At 43.5% G+C, this 15165-nt stretch overlaps 1 protein-coding gene across 3 annotated transcripts in view; it reads right to left on the bottom strand.

Moving 5' to 3' along the window:
• Positions 1-14654, bottom strand: part of TUB (TUB bipartite transcription factor) — a 127665-nt gene extending 113011 nt beyond the window's left edge. For all 3 annotated transcript variants that reach the window (XM_014064451.2, XM_014064452.2, XM_014064454.2), the window contains exon 1: positions 14162-14654. In XM_014064451.2, coding sequence (XP_013919926.1) covers positions 14162-14217 — 56 coding nt within the window. In that variant the 5' untranslated portion in view covers positions 14218-14654. The remainder of the gene's footprint in view (positions 1-14161) is intronic.
• Positions 14655-15165: the final 511 nt, after the last annotated feature.

Below are 15165 nucleotides of genomic sequence, written 5' to 3'. Positions count from 1 at the left end.
GTCGGACACCAACACGTCGGGCAGGCCATGGGTGGCAAACAAGCGACGCAGGGTCGCTATTAGCGCATCTGCAGTGGTAGTGGACATGTGGACGACCTCGAGCCATTTCGAGAAAGCATCCACAACGACAAGGAGCATGTGGCCGTGAATAGGGCCAGCAAAATCAACGTGAATGCGGGACCATGGAGCCGAAGGTGGCTCCCACGATCGCGGCTCAGCTTTTGGTGGCAGCGCCTGGGCACCTTGGCATTTCAGGCAGCCGGCGACATGGTCGGCGATGCCTTGGTCTAGCTTAGGCCACCATACATAACTTCTACCTAAGGCTTTCATCCGGACAATTCCCGGGTGAGCGTGATGTAGCTGCCGCAAGACAGTAGTCCTCAGTGAGGCAGGTACGACAACCCTATGGCCCCATAGCAAACAGCCGCGCTGAACGGAGAGCTCCGCTAGGCGAGATTTAAAGGGAAGGTAAACGGTGTCTACGGGGTCTTTTGGCCACCCTCGCTTAACCCAGTCTAGCACCCGGGAAATTACCTGATCCCTTGCGGACTCCCGGGCGATGTCGGCGGCAGAGAGAGGAAGATTGAGGTCGTCGATTAGGAAGACCGGCGCGGCAGCAGCAGGGTCGTCCACGGCCTCTGGCAGGGGGCAGCGGCTGAGAGCATCAGCGTGGGCGATCTGCTTCCCTGGTCTGTGGTGCAGCTGATAATCGTAGGAGGCCAGGAACACAAACCAGCGGGTCATGCGTGGGGAGAGAACCTGTGGGGCAGGGCGATCTCCTGCCAGCAGCCCTAGCAGGGGCTTGTGATCGGTGACAATTTGGAATGGGCGGCCGTACAAGTAATGGTGGAACCGGCGCACCCCAGCCACAATGGCAAGAGCCTCTTTATCAATTTGGGCATAGTTACGTTCAGCGGCAGAGAGCGTGCGGGAAAAATAGGCAACTGGCACCTCTGCTCCGCTGGGTAACTGATGGGACAGGACGGCGCCCACCCCATAGGGTGAAGCGTCACAAGCGAGCACAAGGGGCAAATGCTCGCTGTACTGCACCAGCACATCGTTGGAAACAAGCAGGTGCTTGACTGCTATGAATGCGGATGCTTCCCGGCGGCCCCACACCCAAGGGGCACCCGAGTCAAGGAGGCGATGCAGTGGCTCAGCGACTGTCGCCTTGTGGGGAAGGAAGACAGCGTAAAAATTAAGTAGGCCTAAAAAGGCCTGTAATTCAGCTCTGTTTTTCGGAGCAGGGGCCTCAACGATGGCTTTGGTTTTGGCAGCCGTGGGGTGGATGCCCTTGCCATCGATGAGGAACCCTAAGAATTCTATCTGGGATACCGCAACCTGGCATTTGTCTCTCTTAACCTTCAGGCCCACTTTCTGAAATCTTTGGAGAACCATGCGCAAACGTGCCATGAGTTCCTCCATGGAGGTGGCTGACACAAGGACGTCGTCGAAATAGGGGACGACGCCTTGTAGTCCTTGGAGCAGCCTCTCCATCAAACTCTGGAACAGTCCCGGGGCAATGCTGACCCCAAACTGCAGTCTGCGGCAACGGAACGCACCCCGGTGCGTGACAATTGTCTGTGCTTCAGCTGCTTCATTGTCCACGACCAGCTGTTGGTATGCTTGGGCGAGGTCGAGCTTCGCGAATACAGTCCCCTCGCCCAAGGTGTGCAGCAGATGTTGAACCACGGGTACAGGGTATGCGTGGGCAGGCAAAGCACGGTTGATTGAGCAGCGGTAGTCAGCACAAATCCTCACGCTGCCGTCCGGTTTGATGGGAAGCACAATGGGTGTTTCCCATTTTGCATGGTCTACTGGCTCCAAAATGCCTTGAGCCACTAACTTGTCCAACTCAGCGTCCACTTTTGGTTTGAGGGCGATGGGCACCCGGCGAGGCTTCATCCGCACTGGCTGCACGGACGGGTCGAGGTTAAAGGAAACCGGCGTGCCCGTGTACTTGCCCAATTTGCCATCGAAAACGTCAGGGAACTCGTTTACCAGGCAGTCGAGTGCGTTGGAACTGAGGTGGTGAATTCCGCTGATCTGCAGACCCAGGGACTGGAACCAGTCGAGGCCGAGAAGGCTGGGTAGCCGTCCGTCGACTATGATGAGGGGTAGGCGGCCATCAAACCCCTTGAACTGCACTCTGACTTTGCGGGTGCCTATTATTGGGATCAGGTTGCCCTGATAGTCTCTAAGCGTGAGATGGCACTCGTTTAGCTGGCGTTTAGAAAGCTTTGGCACAATGCGTTTGATGGTGCTCCACGACACGATAGATGTGGCAGAGCCGGTGTCTAGCTCCATCTCGCAGGGCTTCCCTTCCACCATGACCTTCAATTGGATTTTCCTCTGAAGTTGGTTACACGAGAGGCCATGGTGCGCGTTGCGGAGAATGGAATGGCAGTCCACTCTCGCTTTCTTGGAGCCCTCTATTCTGGGACGATTTGGCCGCGACCGCTCGGTCTGTGTCTCGGAAAAGGACATGGGCTGTGCTGCTCGGCATACTCGGGCGATGTGACCCTTTCTGCCACAGCGCTGGCAGAGAGCTTGCCTGAATCTGCACTCAGCTCTTTCGTGGTTACCTCCGCAACCACTACATGCAGATTTAGGTCTGCTCTTCTGCCGCTGCCAGCTCTTTCTGCTCGCCTCGTCAAGGCGGTTGATGTCCTCATTATATGTCTCAGCATCGGAATCCTCACTTTCCAAGTCAGGCTGACTGGTCACTGTATTAAAGGCATTGGCAGGCTGCGCGGCGTTGGCAGCCCGGGTCTTCGCGATGGTGGCTAGCGAGGCAGCAGCTATCTCGGAGGCCCGCACTTCGTCGAAAGCTTTCTGGAACGACAAGTCTGACTTCGTTAGAAGCCTCTTCTGTAGTTTGAGGTCGCGGAGGCCACACACTAAACGGTCGAGAAGAGCTTCATCTAAGTCCCGGAACTCGCAGTGCAGGGCGGCGGATCGTAAGGCAGCAACGTAGGCACTCACGGACTCCCCCTCAGCTTGGCTTCGCTGATGGAAGGCGTGCCGGCTGGCTATCTTGGACGGGGACGGAGCATAATGGCTCTTCAGTTTGGCCATTAGCTCAGGCCACGGAACGGCCTTTATAGGGTCAGGAGCTGTCAGAGCTCTGGCTGTGTGGAAAACGTCTGAGCCACACACGGACAAGAAAAACGCGCATTTCCTCTCATCTGTCAGCTCGGTAAGGTCGTGTGCGACCAGGAAGCATTCAAATCGAGCCGTGTACGACTCCCATGTCTCAGCTCCATAGTTGAATGGCGCGAAGTTTAACGTGGCCATTCCTGTCAGAACCAACGACGTCTCGTCGCGGTATTATTAAGCGCGGTTCTAGTGACTCAGCGAGTGACTTTCAGCTATCAGTGACTTCAGCTTCTCGTACCTCAGTTTGGCGATCCCATCCTCGTCGCCAGTGGTGTGTACCAAGGACCTGTGGGTAGCCAGAAGAACTGAGGCAGAGACAGGAATAAAAGGCTAACAAGTTTATTCCCTTAAGTACAAGCTAACACTTCAGAACCGGCTTAGATAGGAACGCGCGCTGCTCGTTTGGACAGCTCCCTATTTATACAGGAGCTGTCAAACGATCAGCCAATCGGCTGTCGAGCGCTTTCCCGCTCAAACCTTTAGTCAGCGCAAACTCAGAACACAACAGAATCTCACCAGGCTCAAGGTTGACTCAGACTTCCATCCTTCAGAGGTGGGTAAAATGAGGACCCAGATTGTTGGGGGCAACATGCTGACTCTGTAAACTGCTTAGAGAGGCTGCAAAGCACTGTGAAGCAGTATATAAGTCTAAGTTCTATTGCTACTCAGCTCTGCTTCAGAGTTTTCATTATCTGTTGTCTTGTTTGAACTGCAAGCTTCATTACTGTTCCCATTTTCTTATCAAAGGATAGAAAACATTTGCAGGGACTGAAAAAGAGCACACAGGTACACAGAGATCTGTAATAGCTCTCATTGTAACAATGCTTCTTGGCAGTTTCTACTCAGTTTGTTCCTATAAGAATGGGTACTACTGGAAAAGGAAATTAAGAGCAATGAAAATCAAGCAGGTACTTTTTGTGCCTAGATAATAACAGCATTTATACTCTTGCCAGAAGGGAACATGGTTTCAGGAAATGACTATATGCATTCATGAAGCAGTTTGTATTTATTTGGTCAGCTTCCCATTAATATAATTTGGGAAATGCTCACATTAAATTCTGGAGACAGTAGAATCCATTGCTTTATGCATGTTAGGAAAAAAACTGAATAAAATGACCTAATTTGTGAGAAAATGCCCTTGATATTTTAGAATGTACTTTGGTTTAGATCCAATACTATTACAATATGGTGGGCAATTACTGTTTGTTCCTTTTTGTGATGCACAGGTCTGCTGGTCAAGTGGTTCTTATGTAGACAAGAGGAACAAGGAAAACTGTGGAGAGATCTCTTGGAGAAGTACAGAAGTCTAACAAAGACTTTACCCAGAAATCAGGTGGTGTCCACAGAAACAACACTGTCATATTCCACCTGATTTTATTTCCCAAATTATCTTACCAACCACCAAATGGATTCTACCATAGAATCTAAAGAACCCCAGGTACTTTTTAACCTGTAGTTCCAACTAAGGGTTTCAATCAGAATAGAAGGCCATCCTTAAAAATCCCATTTTCTGATTTTGGTCCTCTGTATCCTACACAGCCAATTCTATAACAGTTGACAAAAGGAGAATTTTCCCTGGGTTGTCGGAACCAAATCTAGCATTTCGACTCAGCAAAAGTCTTAGATAATTGCCTTATGGCATATTACCATATTTTTCAGAGTATAAGATGCACCTCAAAAAAGAGGCTGAAAATCTGGGTGTGTCTTATATACTGAATACAGTATTTTTTGCCTCCCAAAACCCCGCCCCCTTCACCAAAATGGCCATGCATAGCCTTTAGGAGCCTTGCAGAGTGCTGCTGGGGAGGGCAGAAATGAGCAAAAAACAGGCCATTTTTTTGCTCAATTCCGCCCTCCCCAGCCCCCAGGAGCACTCTATAAGCCTCCTAAAGGCTATTCATGCCTTTTGGGGGGGAAAAACAGGCCCATTTTTATGAAAAACAGGCCATTTTGGGGAGGTCTGCAGAGTGCAAAGATCTTTTTTTTTAATTTGCCTCTTCAAAACCTTGGTGCGTCTTATACTCTGGTGCGTCTTATACTCCAAAAAATGGTATGTTGTGATAAGTCAATGTAATAGCAACAAAAGAAATATCATATCTATCCTAATTTATTTAATTTGTTCGTTTTAATATTGTTTCTTCTGCTCAAGAAATCACAGAATGATACAGATAGGTTACCGCTAGGTAAATAAAATAAAGGAACATAGAATTACTCTGAAGCATTCAGTATAAAGACATGGAAGGGAGAACAAAGGGAAGATCGCAAGATAATGTTGGACAACAATTTTGAATCTGTCTTTCCACAAAAGAAAAAGTAGTTCCACCTATTAAAAACTGCACAGCCCTCAAAAAAGGTGAAACTAGATAATAAATTGATGAGAGAATAAATAAATACTGTGAATGAACTTTACCTTTCAAGACCAAATGAATTGCATTCCAGAATGTTAAAAGAACTGGTGTCTATGGAGATTCCCAGTCATTCAAGTCACGGTTGTCCCCAAACTGATTTTTCCAAAAGGCAACTGAACTTTCTTGGTTCTTTCTTTGAAAATGTTTTGCTTCTCATCCAAGAAGCTTCTTCAGCTCTTCAGTGTTACTCGAGGTTCGAGATTCATTTTATTTATATGTCGCCCTATTCCCAGCGGGACTCAGGGCGGCGCACAAACCCAAGGGGGGGAGGGAAAACACAAAAACTACAAAAAGTACAGGGCATTTAAAACAACCAACAGCCACACGATTCGAGAGGGGAAGGGAACTCATCGACCCCAGGCCTGCCGACACAGCCAGGTTTTAACGGCTTTTCGGAAGGCCTGGAGAGAGGTGTTACTTCAGAATTGAAGAGGTTTCTTGGATGAAAAGTGAAAGAACGGAAATAAAAGAACTGATGGAAACTACAACGAGGTTTCAGTCAGTATAAAACTTCACTATCTGGGAAAACTTTAGCAACAAACACAATCAAACAGTGGATTTACAAAGCATTTAGAAAGGAACAAGGTGATTAGTAGTAACGAGCATTTTATGAAAAAGAGACCATTCCAGGTAATAACAATAACAAAAACAATAATAATCATAATCATCTGCCTTCAACCACCTATGCAAAGAAGCTGAAGAAACTAATCCACCTAATAAGCTGCTGCAAGAAGATTGCACAGACTGACTACACACAGCGGCATGACAAAGTAGCAACATTAGCACAGTGGAAGATCTGCATAAATATCATTTGCCTGCAAGCAAAAACTAGTGGGGGTCATAAAATAGAGAAAGTCATAGAAAATGGAGAAGTTGAATTGCTCTGTGACTTCAGAATTCAAACAGACAGGCACCTGCCACAGCTTAACAATTGTCGATAAGAAAGACAAAAAAATCTGGATAGTGGACATGGCAGTGCCTGGAGAAAGCAGAATAGAAGAGAAAGAACTGGAGAGGATAACAAAATAGAAAGACTATAAATCAAAACAGAATGACTATGACAAAGACAAGCATGAGTACCAATAGTAATATGCACCATGGGTGCAATCCCAAAACAACTGGAGCACCACTTGAACACAATTGGCATTGACAAATTCTCCATCAGTCAATTGAAGAAGGCAACTTTACTTCAAACAACTTCCATCCTGCAATGATATCTTTAACACCATCAAACATCCAGATCTGCCTATCCCGGGTCCTTGGTAAGGACTCGATAGGTAGACAAAAATGCCAAACCCAGTCTGAACATCTGGCTGACTGTGTGATAAATAACAATAACAACAAAACAACAACAACAACAACAATAATAATTCCTTTTCTCCTTCCTCCTCCTCCTCGTCTTCCTACAAGATAGGTGGATTTGGCTTTGCAATAGAATTTGTAGGAAGGATTTCAGTATACTGGTAGACCATAAATTAAGACTCAGCAGTGTGCTAGAAATGCCAAAGAATCAATGCAATATTAGGCTATATCAACAGAAATGATAGTTTGCCTCTTTGTTGCATTAGTCAGACTGCAGCTGAAATACTGTGTCCAGTTTTGGTCTTTACAATAAAAGAAATATGCTGAGGAATAGAAAAGAGTGTAGAGAAGAGTGTAAAAGATGATGAGGGGCATGGAAGCAAAATTCTAAAAAGAATGGTTAAAGGCAGGAGTGAAATCCAGCAGGTTCTGACAGGTTCTGGAGAACCAGTAGCTGAAATTTTGAGTAGTTTAGAGAACCGGTAACATAAATTTTGAGTAGTTTCTGAGAATCAGCAAATGCCACCCCTAGCTGGAGCCAGAGTGCGATGGGGATGGAGATTTTGCAGTATCCTTCCCCTGCCATGCCCACCAAGCCACATCACGCCCACCAAGCCATACCCACATAACCAGTAGTAAAAAAAATTGAATTTCACCACTGGTTAAAGGGATATCTAAGAAGAGAAGGTCAAGGGGAGACATGATCTCAGTCTTTCAATACTTGAAGGATTATCACAAGGAAGGGGGTATGAATTTATTTTTCACAGGGCCCAAAGGGAGAATAAGAACCAATGGATGGGAATAGTGTGTGTTCAACCAGTTGCTCACTGAACAACCTATGAACAACAATCAGCTCCAGCTGCAACTAGCAAATCAAGTATAAGAGTTGCCTTTGCCTTTTCATATATTGCTTCATTCCAAGGACAAAGCAAAATATATGTTCCTAATGATGGAGAAATTGTTCTAAGATAAATACAGATCCTCCTTGCTGCTTTAAGATGCCATAAATGTACACTAAACTATATCTCCTTCATCAAATATGACTCAAGAATCCTCATCATCTCCCTGTAACAAAGTAGATGCAATCATGCCATGGAGTTTTGTATAGAACCTGACATCAAATAGCAAACCATCTGGATAATTAGGGAAAGGGTCTTGAAAGAGAATCTCTATTATTGCAGCTTCTCTCTTCAGACCCTGATCATCATGGAGTATGACTCACCCAGGAAGAACCTCAGACAATGAGAGTTTGAAATGGAACAACAATTTGAGAATGGCCTAATTCCCACTGATGTCTATTTGATAATCAAGTCAATACACACGCCTGCCAGATCGTTCTGTCAAAATTTCAAAGTGGTCTGATGTTTGCATGCTGTAATGTTTTGTAAACTGCAGTTTGGGGAGCAAAAGTCCAGAAAAATCTCATATAAAAACGCTTTTGTGCTTATAAATTCAGAGCTATGAAAATAGCAGCCCTGTACTTCTTTATGGTCAATTTTATTACAATCTTATTGCATCGTTTTAATCTCAGTATTCAGGTTTTGCTGACTCCTTTAACTTTTGTTAGCTTTTAGCTGATCAGAAAAATGTACTCTTTTATAACATCATCAAATTTTGCTTTAAAACTGCCAAAATCCATCAGGACTTTACTAGCAACAGTTCAATTTCACTATACTTATGTATTTTCCTCGTTTTCCTCTAAGCCTTGTTTTAATTATTCTTATCTGGTTATGTAATTCAAATCTGGTCAATGATTGTAATAAAATATTTTGATTCTGATGTCAAATGCTCCCTTTTTAGTTTTTTATTAAAGGTAAATAGTAAAGGTTCCCCTCGTACATATGTGCTAGTCATTCCTGATTCTAGAGGGCAGTGCTCATCTCCGTTTCAAAGCCAAAGAGCCAGCTCTGTCTGAAGACATCTCCGTGGTCATATGGCCAGCATGACTAAACGCCGAAGGCACACGGAACACTATTACTTTCCCACCAAAGGTGGTTCCTATTTTTCTACTTGCATTTTTACATGCTTTCGAACTAGGTTGGCAGAAGCTGGGACAAGTCACGGGACTCACTCCGGTACGCGGCAATAGGGATTCAAACTGCCGAACTGCTGACCTTTCTGATCAAGAAGTTCAGCATCTTAGCCACTGAACCACCACATCCCATCATTATATATTACTTTAAATTCCTCTTATAATTAATATCATAACCGCCCTTCTTTTGGTATTTCTACCCATTCATCTTCCCAGATCCATGCTTGTTTTCATCCATGTTAGTTTTCTCTTTTAGAAGAAGAAAAAACATGGCACAATACTACAGCAGCTTTTTACATAATTTCCTTCTTTCGTACAGCAGACTTTTTAAAAGAAATATGATCCTTAATATCTGTTCTGCGGAAATGGCTAATGGTTTTCCACTATCAAGGAGCTGAACATTTCTGATTAGCAGTATGAACGTCATTGATACGTGCCTAGAAGCCTTAAGTAGCAACTGTGAAATGCTGTTGAGTCAACAGTCCAAGTAGGAGATAGGCCTTGTTCCACAGTTGATCATTTCAGATTTAAATCAAGCTGATAATAATAATAATAATAAATAAAATCTCCTCTTCTATTTTCTGTGCACCCATAGCAACAGATATGATAGTCATGAACCGACAATAATTACCACCTCACCTTTTCTCAAGTGCTCCTAGCAATGAAAACATGTCTTTGGACTCTGAAGGCCAAGTCTTAATGGAATGAAAAAAGCAGCCCATAAAAATAAAAGTGCTCTTGCTTTTAACAGCACTTCTAATATTTTGAAAATGCACTTTTCAAAACTATTTCCAATGCCATAAGTACACACTTTTACAAAGTAGACATATATACATCCGTCACAAAGAACTTGGACGAATACTTGGAGAATTGTGGCCTCTAAAATGTTAGTAAAAAATATGCAGTCTCCAGTTATAAGAAAAACTTTCCCAGACATTAGAATACATATGCAGTGCTACCTCTTAATATGTTGCAATAAAATAAAGATCATATCTAACTAAATGCAAGATGCAACTTTGCAACTGAAAACCTGATTATTTCAGGAGAAAACAAAATGCAGTAGACAATTGTAACTACGGATGCTGGGATATCTTTTTAATTTTTCCTTTCACTTGACAACTATTCTGATAGAAATTGGAACTGACCAATAGAGAAAGGTGTATTATACAAAAAGGAGGAATGAACATCATATATCATTTCAGTTTAATGTAACTGCCTTAGCCATCATTCATAACAACTATTCTTAATGTTATGGTTCACATTTGCTCATTGAGGTAGCCAGACATTTTTCAGATTTCCTACTAAATTTGGGTGGGGGGATGCTGCTACTTTAAGAATCTGCTTGTTAAAATTAATTAATTAAATTACAATTGATTAAAATTAATCAAAGACTTAAATAGCAGCCACTATTACAGAAGTCTGGGGGAAAAATTGAATCAGTTTAGATTAATAATAGAGATGTGCTATGTGCTACTCTGAAGATCAAAGCATTTATCCCAACTTCTTTTTAATGTGTGTACAGCTCTAATGTGGAGGCCTTCAAACAGGAATAAAGCAGTGTTTCTTAGCCTGAGCAGTTAGAAAATGTGTGAGCTTCAACTCCCCACATTCTTGGCTGGGGAATTTCAGGAGATGAAATCACAAAACTGGTTGGGGAATTTGGGAAGCTGAGGTCCACACATCTTCAAGTTGCTGAAGTTGCGAAACACTGGTTGAAAGACACAACAGGAGTAGACAGGGAACACATCCCGACCTGCTGCAGCCTCACAGACAACCTGAGAACTAAGCCAACCTCAGTAGAGTTTAACATTTGGTTCTCAAGCTCATCCTTCTCAAGAAGGGTAGTTTCCACCTACAATGAATCCTCTTGAGTTCTGCTTCCAAAGGATTACCCTGCATTTTTTTTTCCTGCTGGGCTTCAGGAACGATCAGTAGCAGTAGCCAGCAAAGATGGCATTGTAAGGTGCCAGAGGGAGCTGCTGTTCCAATTACCTCGTCACTTATAAAGCCCTTCATGGTATTGGACCTGGGTACTTGAGAGACCGCCTGCTGCCAATTACCTCCACCAGACCGATTAGATCCCACAGACTAGGCCTCCTCCGAATTCCATCCGCCGGCCAGTGTCGACTGGCGACTACTCGGAGGAGAGCCTTCTCTGTGGCTGCTCCGACCCTCTGGAACGAACTCCCCGTGGAGATTCGAACCCTCACCACCCTCCAGGCCTTCTGCAAAGCCCTTAAAACCTGGCTGTTCTGACAGGCCTGGGGCTAAGAACTGTTGCCCCCGTCTCAAATTGGTATGACTGTTGTGTTTTAATCATGTATTGTTTTTATGTCGTTTTAAATTCTTGTTTGTATCCCCCTTCCCTGGTTGAGTTGTGAGCCGCCCTGAGTCCCCTTCGGGGGAAAAGGGAGGCATATAAATAAAATCAACAACAACAACAACAACAACAACAACGTGGGACTGAGTCTATAAGTTCATTTCAAATGCCTTTGAGAATGCAAAAACAAAGCAAAACAAAACCACCCCTTTCATTCCCATCAGTTATTCTAGTACTAGTTGTTCATATTGTTACAGTACTGTTCTCTACAGCCACATAGTATCTGTAGCACAAATAAGGATTATTTAGCGTGACTGATACTATAGGTGAGGATAGCATTGGGAGGGGGGGAGTGGATATGTACATAGGACCCAGGGGTTAAGGTAAATTCTTTATACTGGGTTTTCCCCCAATATAGTCATGGTGCTTTTTGTTTATTTTATGGTTATGTAATGTAGATGGTTGCTATATGTACTGGACACTGAATCAACAAGTCAATAAAAAAAAGGCAAAGAATAGCAGTCAATAAGAAGCGGTAACTAAAATAGCAAAAATGGCATTGGGCTAGCCATAAAATTGTGCAAATATTTGGCTAGTTGAGTATTTCTAACCACTATCATCATTTTGCTTGGTAAATTTGCTAATTTTTGAATTAAGTCTAAAAAGCAAAAGAGAAAGAGGGGGAAGGGGGAGAGAGAGGGGGAGAGGGAGGGAGGGAGAGAGACAGAAAGAGAGACAGACAGACAGACATGTGGTCCGGTTTAATATCTTAATCAAAGATGGACAGTGGATGCCAGACTACATTTCAGACAATAAATCAAGGATGTACAACTTCTGTCATAGGAGGGTTCCACTAGGTTTGAGTGGCATTTCAAAGGCCACACTCCAAAAGTGAGCCAAAGCAGGACCCAAGTGGGCTCAATGTTGTGAGGGGCACCAAAAGAGTTTTTGTACGCCACATATGGCTTACGTGCTACCCTTATTTCTCTGCAACCAATACTTAACAGTTATGAAATATATAGAAAATATACAAGTATTTACCTGCAAAATCTATGCAATGTTAGCAAGCAAAATGCCAATTTCTGAACACCTTGAAAATGTTTTTGACAGACATATCCAAGGGTAAGATGAGATCATTGCAGTGGACAATTCTCAGTCTACATAAGAGTAAACCCATCTACTTAGAAAAAAAACCCATCTAAACAACTGTATAGCTGTATGTGGTGTGTGTAATAAAAAAACCTACATCATGTACACTTGAGGGATCAGTATGGTCTTCTAGACAGAGGAGAAAATAAACACGAGACCTTGAAGACAACTATCCTGAGTAACATTAACATCTTCCTCATCTGCTGATGCTTTAACAAGCTTGGAATCTGCTTATTCCTCATAGTACTTCAATACTAATGCAGCTACTCTTCCGTTAACACATGTACCTCTAAGATCTCATTATTCAAGGTGCAACACGTTCTTTGAGTTCCCATTGCTACAGCCATCTATCCCAGACCTTTGGGAGGCCAGTTGTTATTAGTAGTGGTCAATCATAATAATTGTAGGAAAATAATTTTAATGAGCAACAAAAAGCTCTTTACAATTCCTCAATCTCCTGGCATTAGTTTAGGGTAATTTAGGATCATTCTCAATCTGTCTGGAAATTGTGTTAGAGTTAATCCCAGGATCTAAAATGAATCTGAAACTAGGAGCTGAAATCAAGCAGTCCAGACTTTCACAACAAAGGTGGGTGATGGAAGGAGAAAGAACGTTGTTCATATTTCAGCCAGTATCAGTTGTGACAGTAAACGAACACGGTGAACTTTAAAGTATTGTTAAATAAAGGCTATTGCTACAATAAACCATGTTTGCTTGTTGCTATTATAAACTAGCTGTTTATTGAAGGGAATCAGTTCAGAGAGTTTATAATGGAACAAGACTATAAGAAGCATCAGCTACTATGTATTTTCATTTACTTTTTCTAATTGCACAAAATGTTTGGTGCCAGGTTTTGTATGACCACCAAACCCACATTCTTCAATCCAGACACACAAGAATTAGGGCTTCCATTTTTGGATTTTTCCTTTTACGGTCCATCAATTACTTGTTCTTTGGGGATAATGTGTAGACCTATAAACTTACTACACATACGCAATTACATTTTTAAAAAGAGGTCTGATACTTCATAAAGCTCACCAAGGTCTTGCAGTTCAATTATTTGTATGGTTCAACTTGCACCCACATTACTATCTATAACAGAAAAAATGTCACTGGAATAATGCAGTAGGAAGGAAACCAATAGGGGGTGGGGGTGGAATGATAGCTTGTTGCAAGATGATTAAGAGTCTCCAAAAAGCAATGTGGTTAGCTTTTGAGGGAGAGGTCACCTTAATGCTTCAAGGAGACTTTGCAAAAGGATCATGAATCTCACCAACCTGTCCCCTTTGAGTTTGCCTACAGATGAATTTCTAATTAAATTTTATAACAGTTTTCACAATTAAGCATGCAGCATTTCTTTACGCTTAGTTCTGGGGAAGCCACGGAGGAAGAAAAATAAGCACATCTCTAGGAACTTTCCAATCCTTGGTGGACCTGGCTGAAGAGGGTGACTTTCCCTTGGAACTACAAGTTGAAAAAATAAGGAATCTGGTGTTTCCAGTTCCTGTTAATGTCCAAAGCGAAGATAGGAAAGAAGGAAGGAGGGAGGGAAGGAAGGAAGGAAGGAAGGAAGGAAGGAAGGAAGGAAGGAAGGAAGGAAGGAAGGAAGGAAGGAAGGAAAAATGCTAGCCTTCTATTTCTAAAACCAGAACTACTTCAGTAGGACAGCTGCAGAAGACTTAAGGCTTTGCTAAGGAATGACCAACAGTCAATGTCACCTTTGCAAGTGTGCACCTTTTCCAGGTGGAAGAAGGAGGTGGGAGGGAACATAAAGATTGTGATGCACAGTACCTGTCGTAACTCCATCGACTGTAAGACATAGTCCTGTTGCCACCAACACCATCCATCCTCAGCAGCTCAGCACTTGCTTGTACTCCTGGGCAGTCTTCCCGGTTGTCAAATGAGACAAATAACTGAATGAGCTCTTGTGTCTTGTGGTTTGGAAACGGAGAGGCACCTGTCTCTGAAAACCTGAGCTAATTGGAAAGATGCTGCACAGGACCTGAAAGCTCTGAAAGATGGGTCTAGAATTAAATGCACAGCAACCAATTTAGTGAAGGTTCATAATCGGAGGAATGTACCACTGCCTTTTCCAGAGCAGGGGATTCTCTCTCAGCTCTAATTCTAATTCACACATGCTGTGCCAGCACCGGGAATATGACTGCAGTTTTTTTTTCTGGGGCAGAGCTCAAGCTGGTGGCAGACTGCAGCTTTATGTAGAGATGCTTTCAAGCCATTGTGTAGATGTGTAGCAATTGATTTGAGGGATGCATCTCCTACTCGAAGCTGCCTTTGTTATTTATCCATGTTACTGTTACCACAGATACAGCTCCATCTCATTTACATCACTTCTCTTTGGCCAATCACACAAACCCTCAATCTTTCAAACATTACCTACCTGCAGATGGATTGTGTTCCTGGAGTCCTCTGCTTGTAACGGAAATGAACCACAACCCCAGTTTAACTGGTTCAGTGGTTTTGCTTGATGAAGATCCCTGTTAAAAAAAGAGTTCATCCTTTTCTGCCTATATTCAAAGCTCTTTGTTTTTTAAAGTAAGACTGCAAAGTGAGACATCCAAGGCATTCTAGATTCAGTCAAACTAACCTCAGAAGCCAGTGTATTCCCTCCACTGCTACAGCGAGAACTAGAAAGTCCATGTTGTTGTTGTTAGTTGCAAAGTCATGTACAACGCATCGCAACCCATGGACAACATTCCTCCAGGCCTTCCTGTCCTCCACCATCCTCTGGAGTCCATTCAAGCTCATGCTTACTCCTTCGGTCACTCCATCCAGCG

This window comes from Thamnophis sirtalis, unplaced genomic scaffold (assembly GCF_051295495.1).
Source record: "Thamnophis sirtalis isolate CommonGarterSnake01/CBP01778 unplaced genomic scaffold, rThaSir2_p1.2 scaffold_1, whole genome shotgun sequence".
Taxonomy (NCBI): Eukaryota; Metazoa; Chordata; class Lepidosauria; order Squamata; family Natricidae; genus Thamnophis; species Thamnophis sirtalis.
The sequence above is the reverse complement of the archived record's forward strand: the minus strand, read 5'-3'. Positions and strand labels throughout refer to the sequence as shown.